Raw genomic sequence first — 21441 nt, forward strand, 5'->3', positions numbered from 1 at the left:
TTGATCGTTTAGTCACTGGCTTGATTTACTGATGCTAAACAGTATTGAACGACTTTGAGAGAAAGATTATCTGTCTGAACTTGAACAATTACACATCAGAAATTCACATAACCCACTTGTTATTTAGAGGCTCGGATGAAGGAATTAAAAAAATACTTTTTTGTTCATTTGTACATCCAAACACTGAGCAACTGCCATGCTTCGCTCGTTTGCAAGCCATGATGTCTCTCGAGGAAAAAACAATATCGCGCTTGCGCAGCTCATTTTCTCATATGCGGGCCAAATTCTTTTTGCGGGCAAAGAAGAGAAAGGGGATGTAACCTTTATGTCGTCATAAGGGGAAGATTTCTAGATTCGCCTGTCTGAGCTTTCATTTTCTCAAAAATATCCAGGGCTTGGTTTACACCCATTAAAACGTCTAGCCACTGGGGGACCATAGGCAGGCTAGGGAAACTCATATTAAGGTTAAAAAACCTCATAAAGTGAAATTTTCATGCAATGGGACCTTTAAATACTTTTTATTTAATATGTAATTTATGCTATACTGTAGTATTGGGAAATATGTTTTTACTTGATGGTGACACCTCAGTAAATTGAAACTTGTAAATTGAAAGTATGAATGTTTTTTAAAAAACGAACACAGAGTAAATTTCTAAGAACATGGCAAAGTTTGGGGTCAGTAATATTTTATTTTTTGAAAGAAATTACTCAGCAAGGATGCATTAAATCAACATATTAGAATGAGAATAAATTGCTTTTTAAAATATATTAGAACAAAAAAGTTAGTTTAAATTGTAATAATATTTCACAATATTAACATTTTTACTTGGCCTTGAAAAAAAACATTACTAGGCCTTGACCAAGAGACTGACTCTGAACTTTTTAATGGTAGTGATGTCATTGTTCCACTAACATTTGTCATCAATCTAATTTGACAGCTTCCTTATTCTCTTTCTCATACAGGAACTATACATTTCACAGATGCCGATTTGTCTCCTTATACAACATACTCTTACCAGCTCATCACCAGTAATATTCGTGCTAACACCAGCAGTGCCGTGGTCAGTTTACGCACCCTGTCTTCTGTACCCGAGCAAGAGGAGCTCCAATTAACCCTTGTGGGTCGAGCCAAACCCACCAGCGCCTCCTTTAACTGGACAGAGCCCTTGAACACCACTGGTCCGATGGACAGCTATACCCTGAGCTCGATACATGATCTGACAGGAGAAGAGAGGATCCACTACACAGGACTTCAAACAGAGGCTACTGCTGAGGAGCTGCAACCATACACTCGATACAACTTCAGTCTGCAGGCTTGCACTAACGGAGGCTGTGCTCGCAGCGAGAGTCTGATCGTACTTACTGCTCAGATACCTCCCCAGCAGCAGCCTGCACCCAGAATCACAACCCTAGGGTCCTCTCAACTCAAAGTGGACTGGGAACCTCCAGTGTTACCCAACGGTATTGACACCCTTGGAGCATTTTTCACTGTTTTTAAACTGAGGCACTTTGAAAAATAGGGGGCACACATTAAAGCATGGGTATATGCCAGTGGTTCTCCAACACAATATTTGATTAGCCTCTCATATATTCAATTAATTAACCACAATTATTTTTGTAATTTCCGAAGGTTTCTTTTTTTCTTTTTCTTTTTTAACATTTTAATTAAATAATTTTAAGTCATACTGCAGCTCCCATAGAAATTTGATGAGGCCTCCTGGTTGAGAATATACGAACCATTTTAGTCATGGGGAATGCGTTCCCATTGTTATAATGATCGCTACCCTCTGATCTTGACATAGTTTCATTTTGTGTCCTTTTTTTGTCTTCCACCAGACCTAATATGATGAAAGATGTTAAACTTGTTGAAACTAATATTGTCTTTTTTCATTTAAATAGTCACCAAATATATCTCTCCTTTTTTTAATTTAGAGTGAGTATGATTTTGTTAGACATCATTTATTTAACAGTGATTCCTAAATGCACATGGCAGAGCTGAAATGCTCTTCTGCTATGTCGTAGCTTTCTTTTTAGCTGTCTCCAGCTACATCATTACAATAATGAGAAATACTATTATAGAGATGCCATTTGATCTCAGCCGGGATGAAAATTAATTCCTTACGAACTTTAATCTACAACCAAGAGGCTTGATTAAGGCTCAGCCCATGCTTCATTTCGCAATATAAACTGATGGGACTGTGCGCCGCAAAGAAACATTTCACATTTAAAACAGTTGATTGCTGCATACAATTATGTATTGTGCCTCGCGCCATTGAAAGCGTCGCAAAATAGCCCTCTGTATATCAATGACTTTTAATGCCAGTTATCATGCTTTTTGCCAAATTAGCTCATTAACATGGACCATTATAAAGTGCCCTTAGAGAATTCTCTCAATGAATTTCCTCTCCGTTTAATTGTGTCTATCTGATTCTCTCTGTCTGCCTCTCTTTTCTACATAATTTCATGCAGCAGCTGTAATTGTGTAATTGTCAATGGTCGGTCTTACATCTCAATATCTTCTGCCTCTTTCTGAGGCTTAATAAGGGATTGTGGAAGAAGGTATTGGCATATATATGTCTCTTTCTTTTTTTTCTCCAGGTATAATTATCAGGTATGAGCTCTTTATGCAGCTGCTGAACGAGTTGCAGAGAAATGCCACCAGTCACAGTCCAGAGCAAAGGGTTTTCCTCAGTAGTGGCTGGCTGAACCCACGACCATCAATGAGTTCAGCCAATAAGAATGCTCTAACTCCACCTGAGAGCAGTGCGGTGGTGTCGAATCTAGAAGCATTTTCCACCTACCGCTTCAGAGTACTCACAGTTAACATGGCCGGCAGTACCCTGTCAGAGTGGGCAGTGGGACGTACTGCAGAAGGAGGTCAGTTGAACACATTTTGACCTATCAAAGAAAGCCATTTAAACGAAAAAAACTAAAGCTAAACTAGGATGACTGTAACTACACTGAACAAAATTATAAAGGTAACACTTTTGTTTTTGTCCCATTTTTCATGAGCTGAACTCAAAGATCTAAGACTTTTTCTATGTACACAAAAGACCTATATCTCTCAAGTAGTGTTCACAAATCTGTCTAAATCTGTGTTAGTGAGCACTTCTCCTTTGCCTAGAGAATCCATCCACCTCACAGGTGTGGCATATCAAGATGCTGATTAGACAGCATGATTATTGCACAGGTGTGCCTTAGGCTAGTCACAATAAAAGGCCACTCTAAAGGCGGGCATATACTGTGCGATTTCCGACCGATTTTGAGCCAAATTCTGACTTGTGCGACTCTCTTTCGGGTCGGGCCGATTTTCAGCTTTGTTGTGCGTTGTTTGTCGTGCAGTGTACGGGGGAAACGAGAGGCGATTAAAGGGTTAGTTCACCCAAAAATGAAAACTCTGTCAGTAATTACTCACCCTCATGTTGTTCCAACCATGTAAGTCTTTCGTTCATCTTCGGAACACAAATTAAGATATTTTTGATGAAATCTGACAGAATTTTGACTCCTCCATAGGCTTCCAGTGTGACTGAAACTCACCGGCCCAGAATAGTTATTAAAACATCGTTAAAATAGTCCAAGTAACTACAGTGGCACTACATTAAGTTTATCATGCGACGACAATACTTTTTGTGCGGAAAAACAACAAAAATAACGACTTTATCCAACTATTAGTGTTCCTCTATGTGGGCCTCTGACGAGAGTTCACGGGACCGCCAGGACGCATGCGCGAGAACTGCTTGTTTTGACAATATCTCTGGATACATGAAATCTATTGGCGCAACCCGGCACAAGGGTTTATCGTGCTGATTTGTGCATATTTCACACGTATAGTGTGAGCAGTGAAGTCGCAGCTTGACGTTCGGACCGTATAGTGTGAGCACATAAATCCTGAGCTTTGGCTTTACATCACATGCGATCTACTCGTTCAGTGTGAGTGGATACTTTGCTGGAATCGCACAGACATCGCACAGTGTATGCCCGCCTTAAAATGTGCAGTTTTATCACACAGCACAATGCCACAGATGTCGCAAGTTTTGAGGGAGCGTGCAGTTGGCATGCTGACTGCAGGAATGTCCACCAGAGCTATTGCCTGTGAATTGAATGTTTATTTCTCTACCATAAGCCGTCTCCAAAGGCGTTTCAGAGAATTTGGCAGTACATCCAACCGGCCTCACAACCGCAGACCACGTGTAACCACACCAGCCCAGGACCTCCACATCCAGCTCCTTCACCTCCAAGATCGTCTGAGACCAGCCACCCGGACAGCTGCTGCAACAATCGGTTTGCATAACCAAAGAATTTCTGCACAAACTGTCAGAAACCGTCTCAGGGAAGCTCATCTGCATGCTCGTCGTTCTCATCGGGGTCTCGACCTGACTGCAGTTCGTCGTCGTAACCGACTTGAGTGGGCAAATGCTCACATTCGATAGCGTCTGGCACTTTGGAGAGGTGTTCTCTTCATGGATGAATCCCGGTTTTCACTGTACAGGGCAGATGGCAGACAGCGTGTATGGTGTCGTGTGGGTGAGCGGTTTGCTGATGTCAACATTGTGGATCTAGTGGCCCATGGTGGCAGTGGGGTTATGGTATGGGCAGGCGTATGTTATGGACAGCGAACACAGGTGCATTTTATTGATGGCATTTTGAATGCACAGAGATACCGTGATGAGGCCCATTGTTGTGCCATTCATCCACGACCATCACCTCATGTTGCAGCATGATAATGCACGGTCTCATGATGCGAGGATCTGTACACAATTCCTGCAATCTGAAAACATCCCAGTTCTTGCATGGCCAGCATACTCACCAGACATGTCACCCATTGAGCATGTTTGGGATGCTCTGGATCGGCGTATGCGACAGCGTGTTCCAGGTCCTGTCAATATCCAGCATCTCCGCACATCCGTTTATGAGGAGTGGACCAACATTTCACAGGCCACAATCAACAACCTGATCAACTTTATGCGAAGGAGATGTGTTGCACTGCGTGAGACAAATGGTGGTCACACCAGATACTGACTGGTTTTCGGACCCCCCCAATATAATAAAACTGCACATTTTAGAGTGGCCTTTTATTGTGGCCAGCCTAAGGCACACCTTTGAGGTGGACGGATTATCTCGGGAAAGGAGAAGTGCTCACTAACACAGATTTAGACAGATTTGTGAACAATATTTGAGAGAAATAGGCCTTTTGTGTAATAGAAAAAGTCTTAGATCTTTGAGTTCAGCTCATGAAAAATGGGGGTAAAAACAAAAGTGTTGCGTTTATAATTTTGTTCAGTGTATAAATAATATGAAACTTTGTATTAAATTTTAAAATTCATTTTGGTTTGGGGCAGCTTTTTTCATTTTGTTTTATATCCGAGGAGATTATGAAACAAATTATCTTGAACAACAATCCCAACAGTTTGAAATAAACAAGTATAGCATTTCATAGGCCACAAACGCGACTCCATCCCGCAGAGAAAATCCTGTATCTTCAGTCTTTATTTAGATTGGAGCCCTGGAGAATTGATTTTGAGAAGATGCTTATTAAGCAGAGAAAGAATAGGTGGCTAGTGTTACAGCATAGAATGACAGTTCCTGAAAAACTGAAATGAGGAATTAGCATAAACATGTGAGGGATTGTTTATGTGGGATAAATTTTCACCACAAGTGCTTCACAGGAAGGAACCCATCCAGGCTTTCTCTTTTATTCAAAGAGAAGACAGCTGAAGCTCCATTTAGTGTTTCTGTCAACTTCCTCTCTATATTTTGACACTGGGAGGGAGGTGTACTTTATATTTTCTATATCTGGCCATGTTTTTGTTTGACGAGATGCACTCGAGTTTGCGCATTTCCTTGTCAAAGGTTGTGTCAAGAGGACAACCCAACAGCTGTTTGAAGTGAGTCAGGATTAATCAGTGTAGAGGAAAATGTATAAATTATGCTATTCAATGGAATAATTATGAAATAATAATATTTTATTGATGTATTTTTTCCATTATTTAGTGTTGTTTTTCCAGTAAAAATATATAATACCTTACCCAGCCATTAAACATATTAATAATATTATTCAGTTTTCTTCTGAGACTAAATCTTTCAACTTTAACCAGAGCTTTAATGCTACAAGCACCAAACTCGACCTTGAATGTTCTGAGGTTTGTTGGTATATCTTTTTTTAACTGATCCGACTTATGGTTTTCTTATAAATTATGATCAAAACGTAAGGTTTACAGTGGCTATAATACTAATTCTGTCCTATATAGGGTCCACAGGATAACAGTTCTATTACTGTATATCAACCGTTTCCATCAGTTAAAATGATAAATAAATGTATACTCTGAGAGCAAGTAGAGTAACACTGCACAGACAGGTAGGATTAATTCACACATGCAATCGCTCTCTCACTAATGCATTCAAATAAATGTTATCTTACTGTACTCATTTATCTGTATCTGATTTAGAACAAATTTGATCCAAGTTCAAATTCTGGCTAGAGGTTCGGGCTTCCAAATCCAACATCAAAATTTGTTCTGTAGTTCTTAATCTTATTCTTCTTTTTTTTGTTGCATGTTGTTAGGTTTGTGCTTAAAATAATGAAAAACAAAATGAAGAAACGTAATTCCAGTATTCTCTCAAACAAGTCTTAACAGCCTAAATTAAGCAAATTTGCATCACTGGTAAATGAATTTGCTAAAAAACAAGACAAAAATGCTGATTAGGAAAATGTTTTATTGTTTTGATGAATTATCTGTTCTGCTCCACAGTGCCAGAGTACATGCCCCCTCCTCAGGTGTCTCCTGTGTCCTCGTCCTCACTCAGAGTGAGCTGGGAGACGCCACAGGACAACAATGTCAGGGGCGAAGTGACTGAGTACAGAGTCAACCTTCACCAAGAACAAATGTCCAACCCATTCGCTCCACCTATAGTATCTCAGGTATCCATTGCAGCATCCATTTTTTCCTGATAGAAAAGGGCCACGGCCAGAATATTTCTGATCTGTTGGCATGTCTCTAAAGCACTGGACTGCGGCTATATTGTCCTGTACTTTGCCTCATGCATCACACAGAACACTTCCCATTGCTCCAGTTTTTCAAGTTTTTCTCGTCCATGTGTTGCTATATTGAAAAAATAAAAAGTTTTCATAGAAATGCAAAAATCCTTTTCTTTTTCTTTTTTTTGACCCCAGTAACCTTCATTTCTGTCCAGTTTCATATTTCCATAGCTTGTGGCCTGTGTCCCAGTATGCATGTGGCGTGGGCTGAACTGTCCACAAAGGTCTCCTCTCTTACTCATGTGAATCTTTGAGTTTCTTTTTCTTCGTTCAGGTAGCAAACCTTTAAAGGTTAAAGTAGTGTCATCTCCTGCATGTTAGTCTGTATTTAAAGCACTGTTTTCCATATCAGAATCACCTTCCCTGTCTTTGTGGCAAATGTTTCAAGGATGTTTTTTAAGATTACTTTTCTTGAACAATCCTCTTTTTAATTGGATTTCATTATCTTAGATTTTAATTAGCTTGATAAGTGTATGTTAGCATTGATGTTTTCCATCAGTAACCTACAGATATGCACTTTTTTAATAAATATGTCAGGTCAGGCAGGTATTGAAAGCTCTGGGGTTGTGATCTATGCGGTGTGTGTCTACATGTGTACTGAGTGGTTGTAAGAACTATGAATTACCATATAATTTACAGTATGAAACAGTAAAAGGAAATTCTCCCTATGTGATACATCACATATGATTATATTTTATATAAATTATTTTGTTATCAGTACTGTACATTAGGGTGTTTTTCACATTTTTCTGTTATTTTGTTCATTGCATACAGTAAAATATCACAGCATCAGACACTGTTTTTTTTACGTAAAATTGCTGGCAACCACTGCCAAACCAATTTTTTTACAGGGTAGGTTTTGTTACTATATTCTAGTTACTAAGTCCAGCTTAATTTTAGTTGAATTAGTTGTTATGAGTAGCTTAACAAGCTACAGTTTTAAAGTAGCTACTCCAACTTTGTTGTATAATGCCGCCTTCACATGCCATCGGAAATTTCCTACTTCCCACTTTTGAAGTTGTGATTATGCTTTGTTGTTGGAAAGAACAGGAATCATGCAGTATACCAGGTTTATTCTTGCTATTAGGAAAAAAAGCCAAAATTATATTTAGCATCCCATTCATTGGCAAGCATATAAACATTCACCAGGCTATCTAGTCAGCTTGTTGACAATTCTGGAATTTCGGTCAAATACAGGCTATTTTCGCTGTTTATAACATACTATTCGCTTCAGATAATTATTCATATATGTATGCACTACTGTAATGACAAGACAAGTTAATGTAGCTGTTGTGAAAAAAAAAAAACTAATATAGAATACTGCCATGGCTTATCTGTAAAGGTAGGTGAGCAGAGCCCCACCAAAATATTCATCCAAAACATAGACCTTTATATGAATTGACTCAATAATACATTTTAAATGTGTTCAGCATCCTGCAACAAATATTTTTGGATTTTCTAGACAATTTTAAGTCGTAAAGTGAGCAGGATATATTCAAATTTAGCGCATGGCTTCGGCAGGCGTGTATTATGATACACCCTCCCCAGCTCTACAGCACCCCACAATTTTCCAATGTACATCTGTGGTGAAAAATGGAACTGCAGTGCGCTCTAATTGAGAGCCATTGGGGCAGATTTCAGACTGCCCCACTTATTTTCACGTTACCTTGCATAAACCTCGCTCCAGACCAAGACGTTATAAATTACCTTCATGTGTATAGTCTGCCTCAGGTCAATAACTAGTTGGCATTTCTGTTCTGCCTATATGGAGTAGTGTATAAAATTAATGAAAGTATAAATCCTTTAGTTTAAACATGGTCATGTGAATAGCCTTTATATAGTTCTGTTGTATTTGTTTTATGTTTGTTCTGAGAACAGACATGACTTTCTTTTCCTCACTGGACTTCCTCCACAACTTGTAATATTCTAACACAACATTCGGAGGCAATAAATACATTAAGCCAATTCTAAGATGGCATTCTATGCCTGTCGTGTGTATTTAATCCTGCCAATCAATGTTAGAGTGCCACCCTCAGGCTGAATAATGCCTCTGCCAAAAGTGTTCTGCATGTGTTCAGCAATTAGAATATAAACGTACAAAATATTTATCATAAACTAGTGCTAAGACCCAGAATCTGCCCTATCTAAATTTACATTCAGGAGCCGCTACTGAAAGAATACCAGTTCACAGCAGCAATCGTTCTCCCTTCCGCCATGTTTATGGCCTGCCCTACTCGGGAACTTGGGTATCAAAATTATCCCAGAGCTTCTCAGTGGTAAATACGACTTGAGAGGACGTCCATGCCCAATTTTTAACTTGAAAACTCGTATTTACGATAATTCCGCTAGTATTCGAAGGCAGCATAATAAGTTGGGAGAAGAGAAGAGAAGACAGAGACAAATGGCATGAACTTGATTCAAACTTTCTGTGTCCATTTGAGCACCTTGGTTTGTACCTTAGCTCTGATTTTGTTGTCTTAGTTTAAGTGCCTAAAAACTGTTTTAATTCAGTTCAGTTTGCAGATTTTCAAACCGCTTTATTACAATGTTGGGAGTAGTGGTCGACCGATATAACGCCAAGGCCGATATATCGGCCAATATTTGGCACTTTTAAAATATCGGCATCAACAACATTATGACTAAAGTTTGCTACAAAGTATTTCCTACTCAAGTAAGGTGGTATTTGACTCTGGTCAAGCCTATTCAATACGAGCAGGCTGGGAGTGGCTTTGGACGGCAACATGCCTTGTGCATTATGCCTAGGGTACGTTTTCTCTTTTCAAGTAGCACTCATAAAAAAAACACACAAAAAAAACACACAGGCAGCCAAGTTGTATTGAAAGCCCACTTGGCCAGTGGTGAATTACCACTTTAAGAGTGAAAATGTGAGTTACTGTACTCTGTGTAATATGTGTGTTTTCATGTTTCAGGTGTTGTACAGTGGATCAGCACAGGAGCGGAGCTACACTGCAAGAGGACTGAAGGCCTATGAGGAGTACAGTTTTACTGTGACCGTGTGCAACAGACAGGGCTGCGTGAGCAGTCCACCTGCGTCAGGTCGAACTCTGCCCTCCGGTCAGTACCATCTCTAACATCTACTTCCAGTGTACCGTACGAGCTGCCATTTATGTAATGTTACGTTCTAAATGTTCTAAACGCAGCTCTCAGTCACTTTCAGATCTTCAACTGATTGGTTTAAAATGATCTATCAGCAATGCTACTTCAACCCTGATACAAGAATCAATCCTGTTCTACTTTTTAAAAATTCAGTTAATAATGGAGTACACACACAAGTATGCATGTGCGTGCACTCAACATCCAATTATGTGTGCAAGCTTCGATACTTGTTGTCGTCGAAAGGAGAAAAACCTGAATAGGTGTTAATTCTTATGTTAATATTAATGAAGTACCTTTAATGGAAAGTGTCTGTCATTGCTCATAGTCAGTTTGTTGAATAGGTCTCCCTCAGTGAGGGCCGGGACAGACCACCTTTAATTGTGTACGTAAACCCATCGGTGAACTGGAGCACATATGGTCTGCCCTGCTCTCAATTGAGAGAGGAAGTCTTTTATCTCAAAGGAATACAAACTAAAGCTATTTTAGATTCACTCTAAGGTTATCTCTATCATTTTCATACTTTAAAATTGATGAATTTTGAATAGTCAAGCAGTCAGAGGAAGGAAGGTTCGTTCTTTACGCAATTTCTGAAAGTGTGTCATCAAGAACACCATTTTATTTTTTTATCAGGCTTTTCTGCTCTATCTTTCTCTCTCGCTCACTCAGTTTTCCCTTTTATGTAGTGGCTGTAGATTTTAGTTTTATTCATATATAAATGTTATTTTTTAGTTAATTTATTTTGTGGACCAAGATTTTGCACAATAACAAAATTGTAGAAAATACATAAAAAAATTGTTCTTTCAAGATTGCACATGCTCAATTAATGTGATATTAACTGAATAGTAAAATTAACAGTTTTTTAAATGCATAAAAAGTGTTACACATGGATTAAACGGTGGGTAAATATTGTATTCGGCTATATATTTTTCTGACTATATATTTGTGGCCAATCTTATCTTGTGTATATTCTGTATAGCTTACCTCGTATGTATAGCTTAGCCTTTCCAGATTTGGCCTTTTTTCTTAATTTTACAGGAAGGAAATGTGTACTTCCTGACAATGACCAGCCTCATTTCCCTTTTCGATTCTTTCCCTTTGCCTTTATTTTGCCATTTACACGTCGGCTCACGTGAAGGCTTAATGAGTTAAACCAACCCCTCAGACAGGATTCTCCACTCCGCTTCTTACTACTTAATTTGCGGACCAAGCCGAGAAATTCATTGTGCGGCAGTAAAAACAATTTACTGTTAATTACAAGGAGAAAAATGTGCCGTAGCGTTCTCCCCGATTGCCATGAATCACCGCACACTCCCGGAGATTTATAAGGAATATGTAAGTAGGATGAATTAGCAGGGTTTAATAACAGAGGCACAAATCATGCAGCCTTCAAGGGCCTTTAATTGATACAGTGGAATGTGATGGGCATGAATCAGTCAGGCTCGCAGCGCCGCTGTAACATATGGTCAGCTCAATATGCTGCAGCCGACAGAGCTGCCGATGACATCGGCTCTTCCATATGGCGGAAGGGTTTTAACGCTTTGAGTCTGTTTGTAGAATTATTACTGAAGGTTTTTTTTTTTTGCATAGGGTATCGGTAGTTATATTCTTACAGAAATATTTGCTTTGATTTTTGTATTTATATTGACTTGCACATCTGTTTTTATTGTGTGTATGTGTTATTTTTTGGTTTAATATTGTGTTGCTCTTTTTCTCTTTATTTTTTCATACGAAAGCCCATTTTACGACCACTTAAGCTGAATTTGCCGTGTCTCCAATTCATTAATATTCTGCTCTCACACAAGCTGCTCTTAACGTCCTCACACACCTCCCATACATTTGAACAAACAGCACGTTGTCTAGCCCAACACAACCTGTTGTCTGGCCCTCTCAAGACTACGTCTCCCTCAAGCCTTGTTTTCGCCCATTTCTCTGCCAGGATTTAATGTTGATGATTGCAATTTATTTGAGCCTTACCTCCATTTTATGACTGTCTGTATACACAATGCACATCACTATTACATCAATGCACTATTAGACAGAATTACCATCTGTTCAAACCGAGAAGTCAGCATCTGCTTTCTCCGACTGGAATGACATCAGATTGCTTTAAATAGCACACCACTGAAATTAATGGAGACACTTAAGTTATTCATATCTTCATATCTAGCAGAATAATTAAACTGTAGATGAATGTTTCTCATAGCTATAGACACAGTAGTTGAAATAAACACTCTTTGTTTCCAATAATTTGGACTTTATGAGTCCGATTTGTCCTTTAATTCACGTTCGTTAAGACAATATTTAATTGTTTTTGATTTATCTTCACTAATATGCGCCACAATGTCAGTTTTCATTGAACGGACCGGAAAGATCTCAGCAAGCACAATATTTGATATTTTGTGCCTGGTTGCGGTCAAGGTTTTGGTTCCATATAATCAATGAAAATTACATTAATCAACAAGGCAGAATGTGACAAAGATCAAATAAATTTCTGCATGCATAGCAAGAGAGTAACTATTCGAAATCATTGTACACAATCCATTTAATTGTTGGTTGGCAAGCTGCCATGATTGGTTCAAATGCAAAACATACACAATTTATAGCCCTGTCAGATGCTAGATTCATTTGAAACCATTTTTCTTATTTTTCTTTTGTACACTCCCGTTCAAAAGTTTGGGCTCTGTAAGGATGTTTTTGAAAGAAATCTTTCAATCCCCAAGGCTACCTTTTATTTGATCCAAAAACAGCAAAAGCATTAATATTGTGAAATATTATTACTATCTGAAATAACTGTTTTCTATTTTAATGTATGTTAAAATTAAATGTATTCCTGTGATGGCCAAGCTGAATTTTTAGCAGCCATTACTCCAGTCTTCAGTGTCACATGATCCTTCAGAAATAATTATAATCATTCTAAAGTATTCTTTGATGAATAGGAAGTTATAAAGAGCAGCTTTTATTTCAAATAGAAAACTTTTGTAACATTATACAGTAAAGTCTTTATATACACACATATATATACACACATACATATACATATACACACGCACACGCACACACACACACACACACACACACACACACACACACACACACACACACACACACACACACACACACACACACACACACACACACACACACACACACACACACACAGTATACTAATATCCATAATCCCTCCAAAATGCAAGTGTTTAGTCTGCCCCTCCTTTCCTTTTATTTCTGTGTAAAAGGTCCCATAATTCTCTTTTGAGCGCACATGCCCTCTCTGATGAGGACATAAGCCTATAGCATTTTAAAAAGGAAGCTCACTGCCAGTATTGATCTTGTTGAAATGTGAACAGCTAATCAAGAGTTGATGGTAATGTTTTATGTATATTACATCCATAAAGACAAGCAGAACAAGTGTACCCCGCCTGTACACATCACATTGACTCGAAAAACGGAGTGCATATATTCCCCCCACATGAGAAGGTTAGGCAATTATGCATAAATCAATACTTTTCCTGTTACAGAAATAAGTATTATAGTTCCACGGAAAAACGTCAGGCCGTATAAATAAAGAAAACATTCATGCCAGGCTGTAATTGGTGCTAGACATGCCTGTCTTTGACTTAGTCATTAATACGATAAAGACAATATTAACCTTTTTGCTGAGCCATGTCAAAAGATAAAATTTGCTAGTTTGAAAAAGAAAACATAAATCGTTTAACCAAGCTCAATCCAGCTGCGCTACTGTAAATATATAGCTGTAAATATATTGTTAGCCTTTAATAGACTAAGAAACTTTTTTTTTTTTTTCAGGGATTTGCTGGAAGACCCATCAAAATAAAATAATTAAAAACCCAATAATGAAAATGCTATCATTTACTTGCCCTCATTTCATTCCAAACCTATATGACTATCTTTTATCAAACTAAAAATTATTTTTTTTCTGGATACTCTTTTTAATATTATGACCGTTTTGATTAATTAAAAAGATCCTACTAAAAAAGATCAATTCATTCCAAAATTGCTGCTTTTGTCATGAACGACAAAATTCATAACTCCTTTTGTCTTCTATAGAAGAAAAAGTTATACAGGTTTGGAAACAACATGAGAGTGCGTAAATGAACTGTCCCTTTAATAAAATTCCACTACCTGCAGACTCTTACAGAATAATCACTTCTCTTGTAGTACTTAAGGGCACGTGAAGCCACGTCAGTCACACTTCATTTTTACCGCCTTATGTTTTAAGGCAAAAACGATAAACGTCCAGCGAGACTTCACACAAATCCTATTAAATCAGCGGGAGGGATTTGAAATGATATCAGAGTTTCAATTATATAGACTCAAGTGCTATTGATTGAGTGTAATTTATGACTTGTGTGCCGTGATGGGCCTTGGAAGACAACACGTCCATTCCCTATGGAGGGTTTTTATTAGCACTGCTGGTGTGGACGGCCTGACAGGCAGAGTGAGCTAAATGCACAGAGGATGTGTCAGGCCGAGGTAATTTACTTCCTCTCAGCCTACATGAGAGCCCCATTAGATCATTACAGCAGCATGCATGAAACTGAGCTATGACTATAAATGCACATCTCTTTTTTTTAATTCTCATATCTCTCCATCCTCTCCTCTTTTCTGTTTTGATAGTTCCGGCAGGTCTGAGGGCCCCTGCATTAAGGCCGCTGAATGTGACAGCGATGAAGGTTTCCTGGGATGCCCCGGCCGAGCTCAACGGGCCTCCACCTCTGTACCACGTGGAGCGGACGGATGTGTCTTTGTCGGATGCCCAGGGCCAGGTTATAAAGGGGAGACGCTTCACAGGGGGTGGATACTTCAGATTTTCCAGCTCTACTTTGCCCATCAACACTGACTTCACAGGTACGGGGTCTCATCGATGCTCTGCGTGCCTCAAAATGCATGATTGATTGATGCCATTTTAACAAGTAAATGTGATATGCAGATCAGTACCCATTTTATTTACATAATTTTACATATTTTCTGTTGAAACTAGATATAGAACCAGGAAACAATTTTATTATTTCTTGGAATTGAGCCAGGTGATTAGATGGAAGGGGAAATAGGTTACAAAGAAATAGGTACAGTATCCATGACGTTGGTCAAAAAGGAAAGTTGTTAGGACAGACATACAAATTGCATTATATTATGATAAAGGATTTCGAAGATGATTTTTGTTGTTGTTGTTTGGAAAAACATGCAAGGATGAATCATTATAGATTAGTAATCTGAATTAAAGGGATGGTTCACCCAAAAATGAAAATGAAGATATTTTGAAGAATATGGGTAACCAAACAGTTCATGGGCCCCATTGACCTCCATAGAATTAAAATAAAAATAAAAAACACTATGAAAGTCAATGGGGCCCATCAACTGTTTGGTTACCGACATTTTTCAAAATGTCTTCTTTTGTGTTCAGCAGAAGAAAGAAACTCATACAGTTTTGGAACAACTTGAGGGTGAGTAAATGATGACAGAATTCTCATTTTTGGGTGAACTATTCCCTTAAATTAAATAGGAAAAAATTAATTTCATATTGATTGTGGAGAGCAAATTCTGATGTTGAAACAACAACATACTTGCATTCTACTTGGTACAAACATAAACACAAAATAAAAAACATATTTTCTGTCATGTTAGCAAAATATAGAAGTAAATTTTATGAACAAAAAGTCTTATTATCCATAGTGTAGCGATGTGTGAGTAGTTATCTGTCTATATCAGCAGGTATCAATAGTCTATTTTTTGTCACTCGAAAAGGGAAACCTAAACTAGGACTGCAGATAAACAAACCATAAACAAAGCAGCGCTTGCTTACCATTTTGTATATCAATCACGCTGATCACTTTTTTAATTCCAGTTGGCTCATGTTATTATGAAAATATTAGTGCATTCGAATGCTCAGGTAAGATGATGTAAAATTATAACAACCTTCTGTCTGTACCGTCTTGACTTCTTTGCTCGCTTTCATCACTTTCGCTTTTATTCTCGTGCACTGACTCGTTCGCTAAGCTGAACAGCCAATCAGAGTTCTCTCTCTCACCGATGGCCCAACGCCGATTCAACATGCTGAATCGGCCCCAAAAAACCCGAAAGCATCTGACTAGAGCCAACGGTGCGGAACACCCCGAAAAAACGAAGCCGACCCACCCTCAAAGCAACAGGTTTCTTCTGGTCTAGATTAAGCAGTCACATGTATGTGTGTCCATTGTAATGTGGAAGCTCAAGACCCAGCAAAATATGTTAAAGTGAAGTATGTTTAAGTGAAATATAAACCCATGGCAACAAAGTTCTGTTTACGTAAATAATGCATCATGTCATCACGTTCATGTTCAGACATACAGCTGTTTAATGCACATAAACATTTCATTTTAAGAAGACATGATTAAATATGTGCTCATACATGGCATTGGTTCACGTTTGGTGCAATAGAGTAGATGAAATATGTCAATAAAAGCTTGAAACATGCTTGCTCCGGTCTGGATAGGAACTGTGATCCGCACTGCAAGTGTTAAACTCATTGCAGTGTTCAGGGCAGAAAAAACTCTCATGCTCGTTCTGTGTGTTCATGTAAAATGCTTTTTACAGACATATTTTCCTTATGTGTTGGTAGGTTGCCAAATGCAAAGACGCACTCTCATGAGCATGTCTCTGAAAGAAAACAGCGTTGAGTTGAACAGACGACAGAGATGAATGAACAGACCTGAAACAGCCTTACTTGACATTTGATTTCTGAATAATGAAGCTGCTTAATAATGAAACGAGCCGCTCTGAGATGCAGAAAACATTGTTTTTACAAGACACACGCGTACTTCTATAAAACATGCAGCTAGTGCATATATTTATATAATTAAATAGCACTATTTGTGATTCGAAAATCGCACTAAGCAGTATTACGATTTTTGCTATATTGTGCAGCCCTAGACTAAGGTGTGTGTGTGTCACTGTGTGTCACTGAAAAACAAATTTAGTTCCAGCCAAGTGACTGCGACCCACCTTTTCCCGATCTGCGACCCATGGTTTGAAAACCCCTGGTCTAAAACTTTATGAATAGTTATTTCCATCTAGACTAAATGTAAACTATCCTGTCATTATATTGTTTTTTGTTTGGTTCCACACAAAGTCAACATAGTTTTTGCACTCCTAAAGCATTTTCAAATGTTCACGTGGGCCACTCCAACCTCGTTGCTCCGCCCTAAACACTCTTTATTCATCTCTCACTCCTTTCCTCACTCTTCTCCATCCTGATGTATTAATGACTTCCATGATTAGACAAAGGACAATTATGCTTTTGTTTACAAACATAATTGGGGAATTGAGTTCCAAATGAATACAGGTTCCGGTTGATCTACTAATGTAAAAATCCTTCAGCTTGCCATTTGTTTAGATTACTTGCGATTTAATTGCGTTAAAAGCTGGGAAGGCATTGCTTTAAGTTATCAGATTGGTCAGTGTGATGTGACAGAAGAGGCAAACATTAGATGACCTCTTCTTTGAGTGACATGAGGATGAGATTTAGGAGTTATTTTGCTGTGATGTGGTACTTTTTTTTTTTAAATAGGAAAAGCTGTGAATCACAGATGAGAACGTGGCGGCACATTAAGGCCCTCCTGCTTTCAGTGAGGTTTATGTCATTTCCTCTTCTCCATTCCCCAGCCTCTCTCTGCTGCATAATCCGCAAACGAACATGAAACCATGTCATGTCGCGAGCCCTTTTTGTTGGACACATGCTCTAAGATATCTGGGAAATCTGACTTTATTTATATTAAAACGAGGCAATTAGTAGATCCTCCCTAAGAAGTCGGGGACGTTAAATTGCCTCCTTAAGGAGCGTGCATATAAATGGGTGACCCTTTGTGACCTTGCAATTTCAGGAAATGAATGGCCATTTCCCCCTCTAACTCTATTAACATTTAGCACTGCAATTTCCAGTTTTTTTCCTTAAATAATGACAAACGGATAAATCTTTATAAATCAAGCCCTGAGTTGAGTTCAGCTCACTCCCTAATTGATCAATGGCTGCAGTCAAAGTGGTGAGATCGTCCTTGGGCCTGCTGGGATTATAAATGGCCACCAACTAATGAGGGAACCCAAAGAACAAACCATAACGACAACACCCCTTTTAGCCGACTTTCTGTTTTAAGCTTTCCGCACCTTTAGTTCCTCTGATTTTATTTCCAATTTCATTTTCAAATGCTGTATACGTGAGGTACTGAACAGCTGAATGTCTAGTGTTGTTAGTTTCTGTGATGCAGTACCCAAAAACACAAAGAGTTCCCTGTTGAAAATAAGCTTTTGTTTTTATCGAACTTTAAGAAATGGATAAATCGGACCAAAAAGCTCAGTGGCTGAAATGAGGCATAGTGACAACAACAAAAAGCGATGAACAAATAGCATGCTCAGGGACAAATACATTGTATATTATTGAAATGTAGCCAAAGCAATAGATTAAGCAAAATCAATGGTCATCTAATCTTGTGCTTGAAATGACTTTGTTAAAGGATGCAAGTCCCAACAAATCAAAGTAAAAATGAGATTAAACAGGCAATATAGTTGAGGTGAATTGACTTGAGTTTTGATCGTCAATGAAATATTACAACAGTACTTTAAAGTCACATTGAAAACCATATCTAAATATTTGATCAATTTTTGTTGTTTTTGTAATTGATTTATATTTTAGGCTCATCTTACTTGCTCTGTGTCTATAGTATTCATCTATTTTGTTTCATTTATTTCTTTTCTATTCTGTCTATTTTCATATCTGCATTGAGTGACAGTGAAAATGTACAATTTCCCAAAATGGTAAGCAGTAATACATGAGAATGAAGCAATTTTCAAAGACTACATGCTATTGTAGCACAAAATGTTAAATTATACAAATTATTTTCCTTAATTAATTTGATTGATTGTCAAACGGCCTCAGTCAGTGGAAAGTAGAGGGAAACTTTGTACAGACATCATTAGTTTTTCCCCATTTAAAGATTAATCATGAAAAGCTCTGGCTCTTTAATTCTGTAATTTGTATATTTAATGGGGTGCTGCAGAATCTATGACAGTAATTAGCATTTCCTGAAAACTCATTAATACGCAACAACTTGATTAATGCCGCAATAATACTAACATGACTGAAGTTATTCAGGTTATGTACTAAGCAGATTAAATCCAAATAGCCCTGTTTGTTTTACTTATAGCTGATATAATGTTTTTTGGCAGAGAAAAATATTTTGGGATGAACATGTATGCCATCAATTCCCATTATCCACCAACTGACAAATATTTGTAAAAATTGTTTAAAAAAATGCTGTATTAAACGTAGAATTAGGAATAATGTGTGACTGTATATGAAATATAAATAGTGCGTACGCACACACACACACACACACACAAACACATACTGTATATATATATTTTTATCTCTTTTAGTCTCTGTCCATGTTTGGTGGGTGCATTACCCTGAGCATTGTGTCTTAAAGTGCTGATGCAGACCCAATGTAAAAGTGCTTCACATCTTTCCCATGTCTAAGCGCTAGTCTTGAGACCCACAGAGGTGAATCTCATTCCTCATCAGCCTGCTCAGACCAGCCCTGTGCCTGAGAGACCTCTGACCACAGCTTTTCTGGACAGGTCTGTCAGTGCGTACAGCGGCACGCTGCTCCACTGGGATCTCAAATCCCACAGATGTCCCTTTAGCCTCCACGTTCCCTCTCCTGTAATGGACCAGACGTTCTGATGGATGTGAAGCACTTGTCAAAAAATAGCTGATCACCCCAGAGAGATCTGCTCTGCTGAACCTACAACTTCTGATCCAGGTTCTCCCCCACCATCCTCCAAAGGACTGTGACTGTATGTGGTCAACATGAGACCGGAGCGATGTGTTCTTTACAGAACACCTTAAGGACTGCATTGAGGAGCTCTCTCTCCATGCCATGGAAGAAAATACCTACATTTGAACACATATTAAGCACATGTGGGATCATGTTAAATTCATGTTGTGTGTGATCGAATGAAAACAGCATTTAGGGCTTTGAATTTCTATGTAAAATAGTTCACATTCACATTTTAAATACTTTTTTTTTTTTTTTACATTTTTTTTTTTTATATTTTATGCAAGTATCTGAAAAGCTATTGTAGTTTATGTATTTCCACCCAGCACTTATGCCGATGAATATGCATCTTTTTTTCATGTGAAGTTTTGCACTCATTCGTCATAATTTGTTATATATAGGTCTCTTATGCCCACAAAGGTTGCAATTATTTAATCAAAAATACTGAAAAAACATTCATATTGTGAAATATTATTACAATTTTAAATAATTGTTTTCAATATTAATATATTTTAAAAATTAAATTTTTTCCTGTAATGGCAAAGCTGAATTTTCAGCAGCCGTTACTCCACTCTTCAGTTGTACATGATTCTTCAGAAATTATTATAATATACTGATCGGGTTTTAAAGAGAAATGTATTATTATTATAAAACAGCTGCGCTTCTTAAATTTTTTTTGTGGCCATTGTGACACTACTTCAAAAACAGCATTTATTTTAAATATTTTTGAAATGCTATAAATGTCGATCATTTTAATATGTCCTTTATAATAGAACATATAATAGTTTTATCAGGGCAGTAGCTGTCTTGTGCAATCCAGCATATAGAGTCAGTCCTGTAGGGTTGGTATTCAGATGGTATAATCCCTGTATCAGTTGTATAGATCTGAAGCCTGAAGAAACATCTTGCTGCTCTACATGAGGTCAACCAGACTTACAACCTCTTCAATTCACTGGAGATTCTAAGATAGATTAAGTAGAATCTTTTTAATCTAAGCAGTCTGTATTTGAGTGGGTTTCCACTCTCAGTCCTCAACATATTAATGAATTTATATTGAAGAAGGACACCACTTCAAAGTGGTTAGTTTTTTTTTGTTTTTTTTTTTTATGTCAGATTTTTAGGTCAGATGGTGGAAGACTTTACTAAGAACAGTTCTGGGAGGATTCTTTTTAAAACAGCTCTGTTAGGATAAAGACTTTAGAGGTTAGGTCTTCTCAGGCATTGTGGGTCCGTTCAGGCATTGCTCAATGTTTTTTTTTCTCACAGGCATCACACACTCATACACACTCACACTGGCTGCTTCAGTTTCTCACAATTCTGGGCCTTTTTTTCCTCTCATTTGCTCTTACATACATATGAATGTAATTTTTGTTGTGTTCATGCATTATGACATGCTTTCACACTGCTTTATAATGCTTTCTGTGCAGTATTTTGATTAAACAGTCAAACAGTTTATTG

General features: G+C 38.0%; 1 protein-coding gene across 1 annotated transcript in view; it reads left to right on the forward strand.

The window, feature by feature from the left end:
• ush2a (Usher syndrome 2A (autosomal recessive, mild)) overlaps positions 1–21441 on the forward strand; it is a gene marked incomplete at both ends in the record, with an annotated part of 211764 nt that overhangs the window by 59772 nt on the left and 130551 nt on the right. The window contains 5 exons of the mRNA XM_081394329.1: positions 964–1461; positions 2599–2877; positions 6750–6919; positions 9967–10111; positions 14792–15022. Of these exons, the coding sequence (XP_081250455.1) occupies positions 964–1461; positions 2599–2877; positions 6750–6919; positions 9967–10111; positions 14792–15022 (1323 nt within the window). The remainder of the gene's footprint in view (positions 1–963; positions 1462–2598; positions 2878–6749; positions 6920–9966; positions 10112–14791; positions 15023–21441) is intronic.

Source organism: Scardinius erythrophthalmus (assembly GCF_964197995.2).
Source record: "Scardinius erythrophthalmus genome assembly, chromosome: 19".
NCBI classification, from domain to species: Eukaryota; Metazoa; Chordata; class Actinopteri; order Cypriniformes; family Leuciscidae; genus Scardinius; species Scardinius erythrophthalmus.